Genomic DNA, 21,586 nt, shown 5'->3' with positions numbered 1-21,586 from the left:
TCGGGTTGTTCAAGATCAAATTGACATTTTTATGATATCAGGGATTGAGTTTTCATTATGAGAATGACTTGCCAAGTTTCCCAACAAAAACAAAAACAAAAGGAGTACTTTGAATGAAGCCAAAAATGATAGAAATTCAAATAAAATAGAAAATGAGAAAATGGGGAAGAGGCGGAGAGAATGAGGAGATTTTGAGGGGCACTACATCTTTACTATTGTGATTAATACAAAACATAAATTCATATTTACATAAAATAGAGAATGAGAAAATGTAGAAGAGGAGGAGAGAAGAGAAAGAGGGAGAAAGATTTCATGGGCTACATCTTTACTATTGTGATTAAATACAAAACATCTTTACTTAGAGTTGCAGATAAAAACATGCTTAGATCAATCTCATCTGATAAACATACAACAAAGCCAAGTGATAAAGAGACTTCTTCTAACAAATAAGATATTAATCAATAGTTATCTTAATATGGCATCTACATAGATTTCTATTTCCATTGTACAACTTATATATATATATATATATATATATATATAGTTATAAATAAAACATGACTACACTATTTTTTTAAGAGCATTGGCATTAGACTCATCAAAAGAGTGTCATCTTCAAAATTTGATGAATTTGTGTTTAAAATTACTGCATTGGATTTAACATACACTAAAATTTTCAACTTTGAGCTACAGTACATTTAAGTTCATCTTCAAATTTGAAGACTAACTATTCACACTCTATAACCATTATTTTATTTATTTATATTACTGTTTCCTAATTTTGAGCCACAATATATTTAAGTTGGGAAACAATAATTTAAGTATCAAATTAAATTATTAATTAACATATAGTTAGTGTAATTATAAAATATAAAAAAAAATAAATAATATTATTACTAAAAAAATAATATTATATTATTATTTTAACTAATCTAATATAGAGTTATGGTTAGAGAGGTTTTGAATCTGTATAAAACATCAAATTTATCTCTAAAATGAAACCAATACCAATAGCAGAGGCATCACTTTCATTATCTTTAGATTTCTACAATCTCCATCAAAAAAGTTTTAAAAAAGTCAAAGGTGCATTATCCATATATATATATATATATATGTGTGTATTTTTTTTTTCAACGTGGATCGTTCTTCTCTATTTATTTTCTTCTAGATGCATAATAGTACTGTGATTTTCTCAAGTAATGATCCCTTACTCTTCTTATTTATTTTTCCCTTGCCATTTTATTTAATCCACTCCATAGATTTAAATCAAGGTTTTCTTATATGTTTACACATATCCTTTGTTCCAAAAAAAGAAGGAAAGGAAAGGAAGTATGAACGGCCCATATAAAAAAGAAAGTTTAGGCTATTTGCACCCATAGTTTTTAAAATTGAGTAGAAGAGCAAAAATATTGAAAGCATATATGATAAGTGAATAAATCTATTTGTGAAAGTTTTAGACTCTTTTTTTTTTAATTTTTTAAAACAATGGAGGTCAGGCCTCCTTCATATTTATTCATCTTCATAGGGCTGAGGAAAAGCCGTGGGAAACAAATAAAGAACCATGACCCTCCCAAAAGACACCCCAATACCAAAGACAAAAATATTTACGGATAACTTAACTAGAAAAAAACTCTAAGCTCTGATGAAAGACGAGAAATGCCCTGAATAACATGAGGGAGATTAACACTATCACTCCAAGTCCTATACACCAACAGTAGGGCTGCAACCCGACCAACCCGTCTCATATATGGGCCCGACTCGACCCGCCTCAAGAACAAACGAAACCGACATGGGCCGACCCGACCCGAGATTGGAAGCAGGTAATGGGAACCCAAATTGTGTACAAACGGATCCAAAAAAACACCTTACAAATCCCACTATCCCTATACAATCCGATCAAAACCTAGCATCATCCAATACAAATAGAGCCCATTTTCTCGAGAATCCATGGATAAATGCACAATTAGGCAAAAATTACAAATCTCACTATCCATATATAATCTGATCAAAATCTTACTCCGTATGATCTAGAACATAACAATCATAATGTGAATTTAAAGGAAGAGTAGTAGTGAACCAGATCAAATGGTTTTGGGATCTGGCATGGGGAAGAGGTCGAAGCTGGCGCTGCGTGGTGGTGAAAACCCTAGGACCGAAGAAGACGAAGGAGGACAAGGGCGACAACGGCGCCAGACTTGAACTTGAAAAGGGAGAGGTTGCGGCTCGACTCCTTGAGACTCTCAGTTTTCATCGTCTCCAGCTTCTTGGTAGCCTTGTCAATTAAGGACCTCGACTTGTAGGAGTTGATGCAATAGATGATGAGCCAGGAGATAGCCTCGCAGACTATGGCAGTGTAGAACGAAATGGCCACGACGGTGAGGCTATCGGAGTACTTGAAAGAAGAGAAGATCTGAGGTAAGGCCATGGGAATAGGTGGTTGTTTGGCAGATAGGAAAGGGTGAGAAAGTGTTTCTAGAGAGTTCTACGGGGTTCAAATGGTTAAATGACTTAAGTTTAGTCTGAGATTTCTGATAATATCGATTTCAGTGGGTTCGACCCGCAACTTACTTCAACCTGCTTTTTTGGTCGGGTCAGGTAGGGCCGCACGGACGGGCCGAGTTCTAACGTTTTTTGCACAGCCCTAACCAGCAGCCCCAATTCGAGCAAAACCATCTAGTAGAAAATTCCCTTCCTTGAGTATATGTTTGAGACGATAACAGAGCCCATCTAAGAGACTAAGCATTTCCTCCCAATAATCCTCCAAGTACCACAAATCACACATTTTCTTCCTTAAACAATCAAAGACTAACAAGGAGTCCATCTCAATTTCCACCTGTTGTAACCCAAGAAACCGAGCTATCCAAAGTCCTTGGAGCAATCCCATGAACTCATCATAATTGTTTGTACCAGTGGCTGTGAAAATCGCAAACCCAACAATCAACTCCCCCTTTGAATCACATATAGCTCCTCCAGCCCCAGATACACCTGGATTTCCCAACGAGCTGCCGTCGACATTGAGTTTTAACCAACCAGGTGGAGGAGGATTCCATTTAACAACCTGTATAGACTCTTTCTTTCTCAGTTTAATAGGTAGGGACAAACTCTTCAGAATATCCTCATCATGTCGACTCAAGTGTGCATTTCTTTTGATTTCTACCACCATCGCCAACCAATATTTAATGGAACCCCAAACATTATGCACAGATTCATAACTACCCTCCATTCGCGCCTTACATCGACATCCCCAAAGCCTCAAGGATATAATAGTCGGTAGTATTCCAATAAGTTGTCCCACCTGGTTTGATTGTTTAGCCTGTCTATACCACCCTTCCAGTTTTTCTCTCCATGATCGACCTTCCATAATGGGCATCCCCACCTGTAAAGAGCAAAAATCTCATACCCTTTCAACAAAAGACCCCGTAGAAAGGACATGATTATGATCCTCATAACCCCCTGAATTACAACAATGACACTTGGAGGATAGATTAATCCCAGCTCTACGAATTCGATCATCAACTGAAAGACATCCATGCATTGCCTTCCACATTAGAATTGACATTTTCCTGGGCACCGAGGGATGCCACACCCACTGCATCCAAGGTATTTTAGGAGCACAAACACGAAAACACTCCAATGCACTACGTGTAGAAAACATACCATTAGCATTTGGCAACCATATCAATACATCCGCCCCTACTTTAATTCTTCCCAATTCCTCCATTATTTGATCTGATTTTTCCACCCCAACCAATCTGTCAAACACCTCTACATTCCAACCACTAGCATTCTTACAATCAATCCATAGTAAGTTTGGTAACTCCCTAACTTCTTGTTGAGAAATAATCGGTCCATCACTAAGCCACTTATCATGCCAAAAAAACACCTTCCCCTCCTTAATATTTCACTTTGAATTCCGATGCACAACCGGCATGTTCATCATCAACACTTTCCAGAATTTTGATCCCTTTCTAGCATCCACCAAAATAATTTGTTTCTGATCAACATATTTGGATAAGAAAAATTGAGACCAAATCGACTAACCTTGAAGTAGATTGCGTGACAATTTCTTATGAAGCGAAGATTGCACCTCCTGTAAATTTCAAAGGCCAAGACCACCCTCAAAAGTCGGCCTACATATTTCATCCCATGCTTTTCCATTTTTGCTTTGGCTTCCCATCCCGAACACCCCAGAAAAATGTGCTCATTAGTTTATTAAATTAGAAAGTCTATGAATAGGTATGCTCTGCAAGACATGTTTCAATAATAATAATCTAGCACCATTAGAAAGAATTCTGGACTTCCACCCTTTCAGCCGAGACCTCACTTTATCAATCAACCCCTCAAAATGAGCAGCAAGTAGCCTACCCGAAACAATAGGAACTAAGTAAATGAAAGAAAAATCGCCCTCAGTGAAACCAGTTAGACGGAGAATCCTTTGGCATCTAGATAATGTCATCTGCTTGGCAAAATAAATAGAAGATTTTGTCTTGTTTACAACTTGACCAGACCAATCTTCATAATCCTTTAACACGTTTGACACCTTTTAAAGAAGTTGTACCACCATTCACAAAGATGATGACAATGTCATCTGCATATAGTAGATGAGAAATGATGGGAGCTCCTCTATGGTGATAGAGTGGTGCAATCTTCCCCAACACCATTTGTTTTTTTAACATTCTAGATAATATTTCCTCCACTAGAATGAATAAATAAGTATATAACGGATCACTCTGCCGCAAACCACGTCCACTAGGGGTGATAAACGGTCGATCCGGACCGAACCGAGACTGAAATCCTTCGATCTCGGTCCACGTTTTAAAGGACCGAAAAGTTTCGGTCCGGTCCAAGGTCCAGGATTTTTCCGGATTGGACTGAACCAAATGAAAAATAAAAATAAAAAAATATTATATATATTATTTATATAATAATTATACAATTAACAATATAAAATTTTAAATATGTTATTAATACTTGTTACTATTCTATAAATTAACAATATTTTATATATATCTTCATCAAACCTATCATTATTAACAATATAAAATTTTAAATATGTTATTAACACTTATTAATATTCTATGAATTAACTAATATATAATATCAATTAGTTAATTATATAGTAATTATATAAATTAATAATGTGATTTTCATATAATTTATTATCATTGACCATATAAAATATTTTTTTATTGAGTTTGTTACATAATCCACATTAATAAGTCACTTAGTTTAATTTAATATTTTAAATAAATTTTTTTATTAATTGATTTAAAAAAAAAAGGCCGGACCAAATGGATCAACGGGACCGGACCGGACCGATAGCTACCAGTCCAGTATAGTCCCTATGGGTGTTCGGTCTGAAAAATGATGGATCGAAAATATTCAATCCATCGCCGGACCGAACCAACTGATTTGCACCCTTAACGTCCACTTTTAAAAAAACCTTTAGAAATACCATTTAAATTTACATAGAACCATGGAGTCGTAATATATTGTCTAATAAGTCCACAAAATCAATTCGAGAAACCAAAGGAACTTAAGACATGCATGAGAAATCTCCAATTAATACTATCATAAGCTTTAGCCAGATCGATCTTCATCATCACATTTCCCCCTTGACTTCTTATTCAAACCATATATCATTTCTTGTGTAAGACTAATATTTTCAAAAATGTTGCTACCCTTAATAAAAGCCCCTTGTTCTGGCAAAATAATTTTGGCTAAGATTATCGACAAACGATCAACCAAAATTTTAGAGCATACCTTGTAAAATACCGAGTACAAGCTTATGAGCCTAAACTTGTCAAAACTATCTGGATTTGGAATTTTCGGAATAAGCACTAGTGAAGAAGCCGTATAGAACCTCGGAAGCATCACACTACTGAAAAATTCTTTGGCTGCATCAACAACATCCTGTTGAACAATGTGCCAAAAAGATCTATAAAACCCCGAACCAGATCCATCAGGATCCGGACTACTATCTACTGGGATGGAACAAATAGCCTCAAAAATTTCCAATGCTGATGGTTCTCGACAAAGTTCAACATTCTCATTTTCAGTCACCAACACTTGCATCAATTCAGATAAATCTATGCAGTTTGTATTCGACCTAGCTTCCAAAAACTGGTGGAAATAATTAATAGCACCGTTATGTATCTGCTCAGGAGAAGATAAATTAGTACCATAAGGGAGCTTCATTTCCATAACCCGTGCTTGATGTTTTCAACTCACCGAACGGAAAAATTGAACATTAGCTTCCCCTGTGAACAATCAAGACTGTTTGGCTTGTTGAGAAACCGAATCTCTTCTCTGTGAACCCAAACTTTCAGCTCCAGCTGTGTTGCTAATAAATCCATCTTATCCTTATGAGAATAACTAGCTTGAAGATTCTATTCAATGATCTCTATATGAGATTCAAGCCTTTGAATATTCACTTCCGTCCTTCCGAATATAGTTTTATTCCACACACGTAAAGCCGACTTTAACCTCTTCAATTTCGCAGCAAGACTAAGCAAAGCCACACTCACATCGGCACCCCTCCAAGCCTACACCACACATTCAAAAAACAAATCATAGGAAACCCACATTTGCTAGAACTTTAATAAGGAAACCCATAAGGAACGTCATTCCTTGCCAAACGCACATGTATAGGAGCATGATCCGAGGTCATTCTTGGCAAATATCTCAACTGGGCATCTGGAAATACATTATTTGCCGAAACATTCAGAAACACCCGATCTAACCGAGCCCAACTACAGGTAAAATTATTATGCCCATTTCACCATGAAAATAAATTTCCACTAAACTGCATCTCCAACAAGCCACACACGTCAACGCAACAATTAAATTCATCTATTGCCATAACATGCCGCAGCCTACCACCTTTTCTTTCATTATCCTTACGTATGATATTGAAATCTCCAACCACGAACCATGGTATATTTTGCCCAATAGCACCTTCCAAACTTTGTCAAAGTCGACGTCGTTCCTGATATAAACATTTAGCATATATTATAGTCCTACTAACAGTAATCGAATTCTCTAAAATATGCACCGTCATGAACTGATCTCTCATATCCTGCACCATCAAATTCATTTCTTTCTTCCAAAATATCCATAATTTTCCATCCACTACCTCATTAGAAGCACAATAATTTATAGACTGTTTACACCTAAAGTCATTGATATAGAAACATGTCACATTTTAATTATTTAAATCCTTTTAATTATTTTAAAAAAATACAAACCTATTTTAAAACACTTTCTTCATAATTAAGTAAAAAAATATAGCTACTCTCAATGAGAGTGACATTTTTCAATTTTCACAATATAATTTAATTTAAAGAAAAGTTGTCTCGAATTATAGTTTGAGTAATGAAAATCTCACAAGGAGTCTTTCGCAAGAAATTCACGAGACAATATAAAATTTTGAACAGTCCAATAGATTTTCCGTAAATGTATTAGCACTCTTATAGTTTACTCTTATATTTTAGGGTCGTGCTATTATATAGCCCAGTTCTTTTTGTTGGGCTTCGTTAATTTATTATATTTTTCTTTTTAATATTTTTTAAAAATATTTAAAAAAAATTGTTCATAATATTTACATTAGCAGTCAAACTCACGAGACAAAATAATATTTTTATAAGAATGTGACTATATATCAGCCACAAACTCCATACAATTCACATATAAAAATTTTTTCTTTTTTTTTTTAAATGCAATATAAAGTGTGCTGCGGCTGCCCATACAGGCTGCCATAAATATTTTTTCTTATAAATTGTAGGTCAACTTACACGACATTTTTATAAATTTATCAAAAATAAAAATACATTATACAGCCCGTGAACAATGGGCTTTGTGGTAGTGGACTCTTAAACCCTAATAGGATTAGGGGTTAAGGCATTTCCCAATTCCTAACCTGGAACTTAAAACCCAGCCATGCGCCACCTCTTGACCCCACTCCGGTGCCGCCGGCTATTCCTACTCCGGTCGGCCCGCTTCAAAGTTCCGACCGCACCGGCTCCACCGACGCCTCCCAAACCCCCGAGGAAACCCCAGAGCTTCACATTCCACGACTCGACCTGGGAGGACCCGTACAGCTGGATGTCGAGCCTGAGCGACAAGGTGGCCATGCGTCACATGGACGTGTATATGGAGCAGGAAGAGAAGTACAAAGAGGCAGTCATGTCCGGGACCGAGCGCCTCCAGTCCAAGCTCCAGTCCGAGATGGCTTCTCGCTTGGCCTTCGAACTCTCCACCCCTCCTCTCCGCTGGGGCCCTTGGTACGCCTGTGAGTATGGTCAATCAATTCTCAATATTCTCAAGAATGTGTTGTCGGTATAACATATCTGTCGCCGCGCAGGTTATACTATCGGCGAATAGAAGAAGGAAAACAGTATCCAGTTCTATGTCGGAGATTGGCGAGCTTAAATGAGGAATTCATTTCTCACAAATCTCCATCAGCTGGATTTGATTTTACCTCGGGGAAAAGAATTGAGCAGAAGCTGCTTGATTACAATCTGGAAGCCGAGAGATTTGGAGGTGCTGCCCTTTTTCTTTTCTATGTAATAATTAGTTTTCTAATGGAAATTAATAAACTTTAGCCTAATTGTGAATTTTTAGAAGTACAATAAAATAAAAAATAGCAAAACGACTGGGAATTTTTTAATGTCAAAGTCGATGGTTATTGAGTCTCAGTTACTAACAGGTTATGCTTATGAAGAATTATCGGAAGTGTCTCCGGATCATCGATTTCTTGCATATACTATGTATGATAAGGACAATGACTACTTCAAGTTGTCTGTAAGGAATTTGAATTCTGGTTCGTTATGTAGTAAACCTCAAGCTGGACGTGTTTCGAATTTGGCATGGGCTAAGGATGGGCAGGCATTGCTCTATGTCCTTACAGATAACAATAAGAGGCCATACCGGTGGGTGGCTTTTAGAATTTATAATGATTCTGTTTCAATCATTTTTCTATATGCTTTGTTGGTTGCCCTTTGTGTTTAACATAATGGAGATGGCATTCTTTCTCTTCGGATCAGGATATACTGTAGCATGATTGGATCAACTGATGAAGATGTGTTGCTTCTGGAAGAATCAGATGATAATGTTCATGTAAACATAAGACATACAAAGGATTTCCGATTTGTGACTGTAAATACATTCTCTATTACTTATTCCAAGGTATCACCATGCAATACACTTTCATGGCGAGCTAAGAATCTTTTATTGCATTGATTAATGACGAAGTGATATAATGATGGAGATCATATTTTAGGTATTTGTGATAAATGCAGCTGATCCATTGTCTGGCATGACATTAGTTTGGGAGTGTGAAGGTCTATCCCACTGCATAGTTGAGCATCATCAAGGGTGCCTTTATTTATTTACAGACGCTGCCAAACAGGGCCAATCAGTTGATTATCATTATCTTCTTCGTAGTCCTGTTGATGCTTCTTCCAGTCCAAGAAAGTGGGAGGTTGGTGGTCACCCATGTCTATAAAAACAAAAATCCTCCCTTCTTACATATGAAGATTATTGGCTTTCTTTTTATATCTTTTGTAAGATACTTTATCTGCTTGAGATATATGTGGTGTACTGCATTTCTCCTTTGCTTTTTTTTTTTTTTTTAATTCTTCAAATAAATGATGTTGTTAGAAATTTCCCACATTTAAAGATCATTAGCTTTTTTTTTGTAAGAATTTAACAATCATGAGCATTAATTAATTATGTGCTTATGGCTGCTTAGTTTTTCTTGATGGCTCGCGATTGTTTATGTAGATTCCAGTGATGACAAATATTTAATATATTGTTTACTAATCGTGGTCTTATTTACTGCAGAACGTATTTAGTGATGACCAAGATTTGATCATTGAAGATGTTGATTTCAGTGACACACACTTGGTTCTTATTACAAGGGAAGGTCGAAAATTCAGAATTTGTTCAATTAGTCTCCCTCTGCCTGTTAGGAAGGTAAGTGCGCAAAATACATATATATTCTGGGTTTGTTTGCATCATGCATTGCCAACAACTGTTTCACCACAGACATGATTATCTCATGCTCTTGACCATTCTTACTCTTATCTTGTTCACTCTTGTGGCAGGGAGCTGTGCATCTCAAAGAACTTAACCCGTATTTCCTCCTCTTCCTCAACATGTTTCTCAAATTTCACCTGGACCTAATTATGACTATTATTCATCAACAATGCGCTTTACAATCTCATCACCTGTGGTACGTGACTAAATATCGTGTTTTTCAGATAATTTGTTTAGGAAGCAATATTATCAACTATTTTGATATCATATTTAGCTAACTGTAATGGCCCACAATTTGCTCATGAATCCTGATAAAAACAAAGTTGAAAGATGTGAATGGAAAATGGAAAATGGATCTTGGAACTTATTATGAGAATGATGTGTTTTCATTATAATATTTGTACGCTAGCTGTCCCGTGTACCAGGGCTATGCCTAGGTCTCGTCAATAAAACTTTTATATACCGATCAAAAAAATATATTTGTAAACTAGTTCATGGGAAAAAGTTTCTGCAATGGTTCTCTTAAGGGACCACATAATATGTTTTTGGATTACTTTTCTTCTGGGAATTTTTTCAGGAACATCAACCCTTGTAGTTGGGGACCCAACCCCCCAACCATGGACCCCACGGTACATAAGGACCAGGGTTAGTGTCATTAAGGCAAAGAGCCATTGGATTACTTACTATTAACCCTCAACCTCAGCCTTGGCAAGGCTATGCTCTACCATTAGGCTATTTCCGCTCAATTATCTGAAATAAATTTCTAGAACCATGAATTTATCAACATAAAGTTTGTTAAAAGAACCAAACATTTGTTGGCAATTGAATTATATTGATATATAAATAAATTATAAATTCAGTTACATTTATATATTAAATTATATAATTATTTATATTATTATGTATTTTCAAATCAAATTGGTCAGCATTGAGTTACCGCCATAGGTGATACATATCTTATACAGGAAAAAATGTTTTTAGCGTCCAGAATTCAGGCTTCTGGCTTTCAAAGTAGGCCCTGCAGATTAATATTTTCCTGTATGACCGAGCAGACTTTGAACATTTTCTGGACCAATTTCACCTGATTGAAATTTTTGAAAAAAAAAAAAAAAACCTGGTGCTTAAATTTCACCTGCTTGATTTCAATTTTGAGTTTTCAGCTGCTGAGGCTTTGATGTTAGGTTCATTATACATAGCATACATGCTCCAGCTTGATGAATTACTGAATTCATACCCTTGGGTAACTCACTTGGTAGCTTAATGTTCTTTAATTTAAAAGGTAATGATGATGAGTTGTTTTATTTTTCACATTATTATGAGATAGTGTGCGCCTCCAATCTAATCACACATGTTCTTGAATTTTTCTCAGATGCCGGATGCAGTGGTCGATTATGACCTCTTAAACAGAAAGTGGAATATCATTCAGCAGCAAAACTTTCTCCATGAAAGAACACGAATATTGTATGGAACAGCCTCTGCTGCAAGCATTGTTGAAAGTGACTCAACTACCAAAAACTCCAACTACAAGAACAAAGACATGGTTGATGATCATCACATGTGGAACGAACTCTCTGAGTTTTATGCTTGTGAATACTATGATGTCTCTTCTTTCGATGGGGTTGTGGTTCCTTTAACTATTGTTTACTCACGCAAAAACAAGAAAGAGAATCAGTACCCTGGATTACTTCATGTACATGGAGCTTATGGTGAATTACTAGACAAACGATGGCGCAGTGAGTTGAAAAGCCTTCTTGATCGTGGTTGGGTTGTTGCTTATGCTGATGTTAGGTTTGTTTTATTAATTACTAACCTCTTGTTTAGCTGGGTTTTTTATTTCTCACAAAGAAATTAGTTATTCTGTGCACTGAGCTGCCTCTTGATTCCTCTGGCTTGTTATCTGTTCAAAGTCCTCCTTTGGATAATAATTGTTTACTTCAGATGCTTGGGATAACTTATGAGTTTGCAGAGCAGTTTTACTACCTATTGCTAACCAGGATGGTCCGAATGATCTGTCCCAGGGGTGGAGGTGTTTGGGGTAAAAAGTGGCATCATGACGGCAGACGTACAAGGAAGCAGAATTCTATTCAAGATTATATCTCCTGTGCGAAATTCCTTATTGAGAAAGGGATTGTCCAAGATAACAAGCTTGCTGGTTGGGGATATAGTGCTGGTGGACTTTTGGTTGCTTCAGCCATAAATTGTTGCCCAGATTTATTCCGTGCTGCAATTTTGGAGGTATGCATGAGAGATGAGTCTATCTACATGTCTTTAGAGTCTCACTTGTTCTAGTTGTATGGCATTTTGTCTGCATGCTTTGAACAAATGGAGTTCACTGTTCTTATGTATAAGAGGCACTTATTATACTCTCACCATATGAACAAAAGGTGGCTTTTGGCATTGAAGTTCAGCACTTGATTTAAAGAGTTGTAAGAAGGCAATGTGAATTTCTTGTATTTGTTTCATAGATGTCCATATGTTTCTAGATATTGGGTATATAAACTTTTCACAGACCCGGATTCATTTATTGCATTCTACTTTGCAAGTCACACCATCTTCTGTATCTGTTTCAGGTCCCATTTCTTGATCCAACCAACACTCTTCTCTATCCCATTTTACCACTTACAGCTGTTGACTACGAAGAATTTGGGTACCCTGGAGATGTTGATGATTTTCATGCCATACAGAAATATTCTCCTTATGATAATATTCCGAAGGATGCTCTTTATCCGGCTGTTTTGGTTACCTCATCTTTCAATACACGGTAGCATTATGTTTTCCTGCGATATGTTCATTAACTTGTGAAAGCGTGACTTTATGTTTAACTTTTTAAAGCCTTCTACGGTTGGTTTTTTATTAGCCAATGTACTGACTACTGAATATATAGGACATTTACTATATTTTTGGACATATTTCAGATTTGGGGTGTGGGAAGCTGCAAAATGGGTAGCACGTGTCCGTGAACGTGCAATCTATGATCCAAAACGTCCAATACTGCTTAATTTAACGACAGACATAGTGGAGGAAAACAGGTACCTGCAGTGCAAGGAATCAGCATTAGAGACTGCATTTCTTATCAAGGTAATGGAATCTTAGATTTCCTACCACCAAATCTGTTGATATTGGCAAGCCATAAATGCTACCAATGGGGAAGAAACATCTCTTCAGGAATCAAATTTTCAAATCCCAACTGTCCATTAGTTAGTAAACCAGGATCCAGAGCATGTGTTGTTTATTGAATATTCATTTTTGTTGCTGTAGTGCCATGTAAACTGTAAAGCCCACTTTTTTTAGGGGTGTGGAGGATCTGGCCTAACTTGATGGTTCAGTTTGCTTGAACTTCGATTATGGTCCAGACAAAAAGGTTGGTTTTCTATAGTAGGTGGACCAAAAAGACCTTAGATTATGGTTGTTTAAAAAAAAAAAAAAAAACACCAAAAAAGAAAGAAAAGAGATCGCTAAGTTTGTTGTATGTACACTTTCATGTACCTATTGGTTATAACTGAAATACAAAACAATTTCTTGAAGTTGAAGGTGTTCTTATCTTTTAATCATGTGACAATGACTTCTTAAATTACAACTCCAAATAGACAATCTCCATGCAAGCCCTTGTGAAAAAGTGGACCCTACCTTAAAAAGGTGTGAAAGACTTATTCTTTATTAGTGGGACCCACTTTTTTACAAAAGACTTGTATGAAACTTGTCTATTTGAGGCTTGTATCTAGCATTACTCATAGCCAACTGCATCTTCCATCTGCTTAAGTTTTTCAACGGATAGCTGTCACCAACTAAAATGTGAAATCCACTTCAGAAAACATCTTCCTCGCAAAATGGTTTTGTCAAAAGATTATACCATTCTTTCTCTACTCTGCTCTAATCGCAAAATGCAACTTTGCCCAGGTAGGTTGCTTGTTTCGCTTCTTTCTTTCTTTTGCCCTGTGAGAAGCAACTTTTTTGGGATAAGATCAGTAATACTCATCTTAATTTTATCATTCCAGTACATGCTGATGTGGCACATTTTATATGAAATTACTTTTACTTAAAATGTGCCATATTGAAATAACAAAAATTAAGATGAAAGAACATTTCTTTTTAGATAGACAAATTTTATTTGCAATCTCCACTTGGAGATTGTATGTGCAGGTTTTTTATTAAATAAGAAAAAGTATCATTTTAAGAGTAATGTGTTTGTAATTTTAAAAAATTTTAAAGATAAAATTGTCTAGACTTGCATTGCAATTTTCAAATAGGAATTATATGTAGCATTGCTCGGAAAGACAGTTTCTAAAGCAAACTCTACAGGAACCCAGGAGGAGAAGACCCCAAAAAAAAAAAAAAAAAAAAAAAAGGAAATTCCGAACAATAACAAACACGAATAAACAAATTCACCCTCATACAATGACTCGTCCCAAGGAAGAGCTCGAGCTCGGAGGGTATCTGGCCATGCAGAAATTAATACCTTCCCCCCATCTTTGCTGAGGTTTTCCCGTTCTTTCTTCGGATTCTGAATCTTCCACTGTGACTGAGAGCCCTCTGAAGGATTTTACATGCCAAAAGCAGGAATGATCTCATGTCTCAGATCCTTCTTCAACTGTTGGAAGCCCACCCTCTCTGATGAATGTCGGATTAAGAAACTTGACCACAAAAGCCCACAGCTTGTAAACGTCCTCAAAGTTAGTTAGAAAGCCTAGAGAAGCTGTAACAACCTCAACCCGAATGAACCCACTCTTTCCTCCATCATGTCGGTCATCCATCTATAGACCCACTTTTCTTTTCTGAAAGGTAAAAGTTAACTAACAAGTCTAAAGGCTATATTGAGAAGCAGAAAGCTGAGCATAAAGTCATTTTATTTTGCTGACCCTACTTCTGTACTTCCATGCAATGAGCATTAACTATATGGAAAATATTAGAGTTACTATTTTTTTACTATTTTTTTTTTGTATTTAATTTTTTTAAAATTTTTTTATTTTACTTAATGGTTAAGGAAGTGACTAGTAGTAAGTTTATATATTTTTTTTAATTTTTTCTTAATGATCAAGGATGTTAAAAAAATACTTAAAATAAAATGATAAAAAAATAAAAACACTATAAATAGTAAATAGGTAGTAGATGGGTAGTAAGCCTATCACTACCCTAAATATATTACTCTTGGAAATTCTGGGTTAAAGGAACTAAAGAATTGTGCGAGACTTATACATTTTAAAACTGTAAAAATGATAATTGATTACACATTTTAAGAACATTTTTAGTCGAATAAGATGGCATTTATATGATTCTATCATTCATGGGTTTGGGTAGTAAGAATACGTGAAAAGTGTTGGTAATGTTTGTGAATAATAGTGAAAAAATAATGAAAAAGTAATAATAGAATATTGAATAATAGTAAAAAGTAAGTGAAAAGTAATAAATAGTAGTAAAAATAAGTGAAAAGTAATAATAAAGTAAAGAATAGTAGTGAGAGTATTTGAGAATACTTGAGATACTCTCATTAGCCAAACAAGAATTTTAGTCTTGATTAGGACAATCAAATCGTTAATATACTAATTGGGGAATTGAAAAACAATTAAATGTAAGAGAATTTTTTTCATAATTATTGGGGAGAGGGTCAGGCTCATGGAGGAGCACGGGCATTACCATATAGAGTCTGTAGACTATTTGAACCCTGCCAATACAATCATGTTTGAGTAAAACCAATACAATCTTGTTTGATTTCAGATGTTCTATGAATAATATTAAAAAAATAATAAATAGTAGTGAACTGTTTATCAATAGTAATAAATCGTGATGAAGTAATCTCGTTTAAAACTACTTCATTTACCAAATACAATATAAAGGATACAGTAATGGCCGAATCACCCTCTGGTAAAGTCACCAGGGTGGACTAGGTTGCATCATGATTAGTCAACTATAATTTTTTTTTTTTTAATCACTGAGGCTTCTTCTAAGTTGTATTGTCTGTAACACATCCCTCCCACGAAGAAGAGAAACTAAACTAATTATGTTCCTCAAAGCACACAGAGATGTACCTCTCTTTTTGTAATATGTATATACCCTCTTTTCTTTTTGGATGTTTTTCTTTGTTTACATAACTTTGACATGGGCTACTTTCTTTTGTTTTTGGTAAGTACTAATCTCACCCAGAAAGTCCTTTTGTTGTGTGGTAATGGGAGTGGAGTGGAGTACCTTCGCCATCCTGTTTTTAGAATTTGGGAAAAAGAGCATCCAAAGTTGCAATTATCCCCTCTTGACCACATGTTTCAAACAACAATGCCGTGTCCATGAATTTTAATTGCAGGATTGCTTGGATTCTCGAGTCAGGGATCCCTTTGCCCCTTGGACAGCTGATCCACATCCCGGGGAGGAGGGTTTTTCTTACACGTGAAAGATAATATAAAGAAAATGTATTAGACTTATGCATAGAATTGCTCTAATATAAAATACTAGATATTTTCTGGAGATATTTTCCTTCGATTTCAATGCCTTAGGAAATCTTTATCATCGAAGAAATCTTTAAAATTAATGTTAAGAATTCTCTCCATTTCAAATCAAAAATATCTATTATCTATTTTAGGTCAAATATCATAATCTTAATCATTTTGCTGTTATAATAGAGCATAAAATAATCAAAATATCTCATATCGCTCAATATATACCATCCATTTCTAATTAAATAGAGAAATCTTTTTTCTGCAATTCTTCTAGGCAGTTTATGGCCCAGGTTGGGCTTCTTGATTCTGGGCTCTATTTACTTTTGCGAGTCTAGCCTGTTTGAATCGCCAAGTGTAACAACTTTCATCACCATTGTTTTATGTCTGTCTGACAAGAGAAGAGCACACGGGTTTAACGAGTTTTATACAGCTTCAAAGATATAAATCATCCTCTTGTGATCCAACAAAGAGGTGTATCATGATCTCAAAGTTGATAATCCCACCAACACACTGATGCTGCTCAAGTTTTTTTTAAACCATAATCTCAAAGTTGATAATACTGACAAAATAAGCAGGTGTATCATTGATAGAACAGAACTTGGTCTAATTTTTCCCACAGGAAGAATTGAGACTGAATTCAGTCTCAAACGGAACTGAGACGTCAAAATTCTGTTTCTTACAGTTTTAGGTAAACTCCAGTACTCTCTAGCAATGAGAGGAGAAAACTTAGAGAGGAGGTTCCTGCAAAAGGGGGAGAACTCTTATCTTCATGTTGTTATACGTCTAGACCTCAAATCTTCCACCAATACTGTCTAGGCTTGGTTCAGCAGCAGGCTTCTTTTTGAGTTTTGGAGTTCTCTTTGGTGAAATAATATCATCACCATTCTTGTATATTTCTTCAGAATGCACTTCATTCTCTTGCTCCGCATGGCTTCTGGATGAAATAATAGCCACCTTGACATCTGAAATCTTCTCATTTGCCCGACCTAACCCATTGTCATTGTGGTCATTGCCTTTCCTACCCCTCTGCCTCAATCTTCCAGAAATACTGTCTGGGCTTTGGTCAATGGGGAGTGCACGCTTCTTAAGATTCAGGTGTCTTTCCATCACAATATTGCTAATACCATGTTCTTTATCCATAGGAATTGGTTCCTTCTCTTTGTCACCTTGGAACTGATCATCTATCTCTTCTCCAGATTGTGGCTTTGATAATTCATCAAATTCATCACCCTCATGGTCAACCACTAGAGACTGCATATTCCCAGCCTGCGATCCTATATCTAAAAAGGGTAATGACCTCCTTGCCGAAACTTGATTGTTAGGACCTGGATTTGGGCTACTTGGCATCTCGTTCTCTTTCTCAATCTTGAACTCATCCTGAGTTTTGTCTTCAGATTGAGGCTTTGGTGATACAAGTGGAATACTATCAACTTCAAGAGATCCCTCAGACTGTACTTCGATATCTGAGAATGGCAGTGACCTCTTCGCAGACACTTGATTGGTTATCTCCGCATTTTCATCTAAATCTGTCTGCAACCGTCGAGTTTGAATGAGATAGTGTGCAACTGATTTGTAGCTGAGTTTTGATATCTGGAACATGGCAAAAATTGAATTCAGCTCCATATCAACTTCTGGGGAGAGAGAGAGAGAGAGAGAGAGAGAGAGAGAGAGAGTTGTAAGAATAACCTTCCTATAAAGAGAACCAGTGGGAGGCCATCCTTTTGCTTGCCGGCACAAACTGCAGTTGCAGATTCCACGACAGACAGGGCAAATCCAACTAGGGTTCTGTATAGCTTCAAGTACGTGCTCTCCATACCTGCAGAAGAAGATCAGAGACCCCTTGTCAGATTTTAAAATTTTACAACGCATGCAAGTGATCAGGTATCTGCAGGGCTCTATCTCTAGCATGCACATAATACTTCACTTCACAGTGATAACAACTTGAAAGGCCTTCATATGAAGCATTAAGTTAGGAGTAAGTCTTCACAAACAGAAAAAATGGAGACGGACTATATCTAAGAAAACTGTGAAAGCAGATAACTAAAATATTATAGTCTTGGTAAACGGACAGACACAACTGGAGTCAGAATACATAAATGAACTATAATGTGGTTTCCATTACCTTTCTTGCTTAATGTTTAAAATGGAACAATAGAAAGCAGAAGTTGACACTTTCCTCTGGGATAATGTACTATCATTAGCTGTTCAATTAACCTACGTGTATGACAATGACAAAGCCTAACTGTACTTCCGAGCAGGACGTGGTTGGACTTTTGGGGTTGATAACCAATCTACAAGCTAAGACTTAGGTTTGACTTGTTAACCTATTTACGTATATATCCTTCCTAATCAACCTTGATAACCAGCTCAAACAAGCAAACTTGGTGGTGGCATTGATATTTGATGGTACGTCTAGAGCATAGAATAAGGCTGAATAGAGAATACCTCATATACAAACAATCTCCACAAAACTGTCCTTGGACCATGTTGCAATCGCTACAGTGAGTCCGATAGCCAAGAGTTTTCTGCCTGAAAAACAAGATTTCCATCTTAGGAATAAGTGAAACGTCACAAACTCTATTTCAGGCCAAGGGTAGAAATTGAATCAATCATATTAATACAAGAACATTAAATGCACGAGGAAATCAAACAACTAGATGGGAAAATGATAATTGAAGGCTGTGTTTGTTTCAGTGTAAAATGATAAAAAGGAGAAAATACTTTCAGGGAAAACAACTCATTTTCTGTTGTTTGGCGGAATCCGAAAAATGTTAAGAAAAGTATTTTCAAACCTTTGGTTGGACCGAAAATCATTAGCATACCACCACCGGTAATCCATCGAAAACCGACACTCCATAAACACTATATTTTCACAACCATTCATTATGTCTTAAAAAGATTTTTTTTTATATGCAAAATTGCCATTGATTGAAACTTAGTCTCCTCCTCTTCCTCCTTCCTCCTCCCCCTCCATCTTTGTGCTAGGAAACCTAATTTCTTCTATCTTTGGCTATGAACTTATCTGGATTTTCTTCCCATAATAGCATTTCCACATTGCGTCCAAAAAATGGCTTATGCCTCCTTAGAGAATTAAGCCATTTTCCACCTTAGAAGTTTCATTTTTTCGTGGACCAGCATTTTCCACACGTACCAAACACCAGAAAATACAAAATCATTTTCAGACAACCAATTTCAGGCGAGAAAAGCACTGCCGAAGTTACAAAGAGATATCAAAATGAAAGAGAACTTAGAAAATGCATTTCACATATATTTATTTTATGTTTAGCCAATAGTATTAAAGCAGGAAAGGACTACCATGATACTTCTGAGATTTAAGCAGCGAGAATCTAAGAGGTCTATACGTTTGGTGATCCACCTTAAATGTTGCCTTACCCAGAAAAGGCTATTTTAATCACAAAGTGAAATAATCCTCCAGATATAAAGAAAATATTTGCTGTACTTGCTAAAAACCGAAAGCCAGGTACTTAGTTTTTCAAGAAATTAGTTTTTCAAGAAACAAACTTAGTTTTTCAAGAAACACATTTTTATAAGTAATTTTTTAAGGTTAAAAAGCCTTAAAAATGAACTTTTTGATTAAATTATCTGTAACAAGCTCTATTAAGCCATTTCAAGCATAAAATCCACAACAAAACGCTTAATTTTCAGGTACTTCAAAACCACACCAACATTGTTAACAGGGAAAAATCATACGACAATGCAGAAAACCACCAGACCTGCACTGATGACAAGTCTTTCCACTAACTGGGTCATAGATTCTCTTTCCATCCTTCCCACAACCATCCACAAATAGTGTCCAACTCCTTTCAGTGTTACCCAACAGCTTCTCATGCTCTTCTGTATATAACTCCGGCTTTGAGCCTTCTTCCAGCACAATATCCTCGTCTTTCAAAGACTTACCTTTCTTCACCACACGCATTTCAGCATACGTGACCGGCGTCACATTTTGCAACCTATTCCCGCAATTACAAATTAAGATCAGACAATAACCAATGAAAAGTAATATCAAAGCGTCGGAGAGACCCATTTAGCATCCAGAAACACCAACAAATAACATATTAAAAATTAAAACTTCACATAAATGGGAAAAAGATTCTTCAGGTTAGCCAAATAGTGAACCCAAACCTAGTCGATTGCAGATGGTTTCTTTAGGACCAAACATGTAAATAAAAAGAACAACGTGAAACTTCATAAAATATTCTCCCCCAAACTAAACAAGAAACGGTTTTAGAACCCGTATCATGAAGGGGCTACGAAAAGTTACCGGGAAGAGCGGCGAATCGGTCCAGATGACCGCGCAGGGGAGGGCCTCGGAGTGGTATTGCGGTTTTTGGGTGTGCGCTTTGTGGAGATGACGGAGCTGACCTTGAGAGAGAGGTCAAAAATTCCAAGCTTCTGCATTCTTTCACGATTTTCTTTGATCCTTTCCTCTCTGGACTGCTCGTACAGCGAGACGTTCTGGGTCTCGGTTGTCTGGGCTTGGCCATTGAGGATGTTGTGGCTAGAGTTTGCAGGGGACTCTAGAGTTTGAGCTCGGTTTCTAATGGTGGGCATGGTGGAAGAAGGTATCTGTCTCTCAAGATTTGAATATCCCAACGGTCGAGTTTGCAGCCCAGCGAAGGGTCCTGAACTATGGCAAGCAGGGGAAGGGAGGGAAACTGGAAAGTAAAGTTAGGGGGATGCTGTCAACTCGGTGACAGGGATTAATTAATATATTTCTTTTTTTAATATATAATACAATTCAAAAATGCTTTTTTAGAGTTTCTTTAAGAATAAGGATTCGTTTAGTTTTTAAATCAAATTTAATTCATTTTAACTTATTATTATAATTTTTTTAAATTTTAATATAAAATATAATAAATAATTTAATTTTTTTAAATTTTAAAATAATAATAATATTAAAAATAATATTCAAATAATATTTTATCAATTCAACTCAACTTAATTTAACATCTAAACGCACTCTAACAATATAAAAAGAGAATTAAAATTGAAAAACTGTTTTTAAATAATGAAAATTGACATTTCACATTTCCATTTAAAGGAAATTGGGAAGAAATTCAAATTATCATAGACAATCATTTAAGAAATTAAGCAATCTTTTA

The 21,586-nt window shown here is 36.0% G+C and overlaps 3 protein-coding genes across 3 annotated transcripts; 1 reads left to right on the top strand and 2 right to left on the bottom strand.

Moving 5' to 3' along the window:
* Positions 1-2,146: 2,146 nt before the first annotated feature.
* On the bottom strand, positions 2,147-2,425 carry LOC121235838 (calcium load-activated calcium channel homolog). Its single transcript, XM_041132266.1, has one exon. It carries the CDS (start codon positions 2,423-2,425, stop codon positions 2,147-2,149), a length of 279 nt encoding a protein of 92 aa, XP_040988200.1.
* A 5,422-nt stretch (positions 2,426-7,847) lies between these two features.
* Positions 7,848-13,419, top strand: LOC121238725 (dipeptidyl aminopeptidase BI). The gene is given in 12 exon segments (XM_041135732.1): positions 7,848-8,282; positions 8,363-8,541; positions 8,708-8,930; positions 9,045-9,186; positions 9,281-9,481; positions 9,844-9,975; positions 10,107-10,140; positions 10,143-10,234; positions 11,408-11,826; positions 12,057-12,273; positions 12,609-12,799; positions 12,954-13,419. Coding segments are annotated over 12 exon segments (2,352 nt in total). The 5' UTR covers positions 7,848-7,938; the 3' UTR covers positions 13,132-13,419.
* Positions 13,420-17,023: 3,604 nt separating this feature from the next.
* LOC121242709 lies at positions 17,024-21,158 on the bottom strand. The gene is made up of 5 exons (XM_041140648.1): positions 20,746-21,158; positions 20,198-20,434; positions 18,909-18,992; positions 18,150-18,279; positions 17,024-18,053 (listed from the first exon to the last, which is right to left on the bottom strand). The coding sequence occupies exons 1-5, from the start codon at positions 21,033-21,035 to the stop codon at positions 17,247-17,249; spliced, it is 1,548 nt and encodes a 515-aa protein (XP_040996582.1). The 5' UTR covers positions 21,036-21,158; the 3' UTR covers positions 17,024-17,246.
* Between the last annotated feature and the right edge of the window lie 428 nt (positions 21,159-21,586).

Source organism: Juglans microcarpa x Juglans regia, chromosome 1D (genome assembly GCF_004785595.1).
Source record: "Juglans microcarpa x Juglans regia isolate MS1-56 chromosome 1D, Jm3101_v1.0, whole genome shotgun sequence".
Lineage (NCBI taxonomy): Eukaryota > Viridiplantae > Streptophyta > Magnoliopsida > Fagales > Juglandaceae > Juglans > Juglans microcarpa x Juglans regia.
The sequence above is the reverse complement of the archived record's forward strand: the minus strand, read 5'-3'. Positions and strand labels throughout refer to the sequence as shown.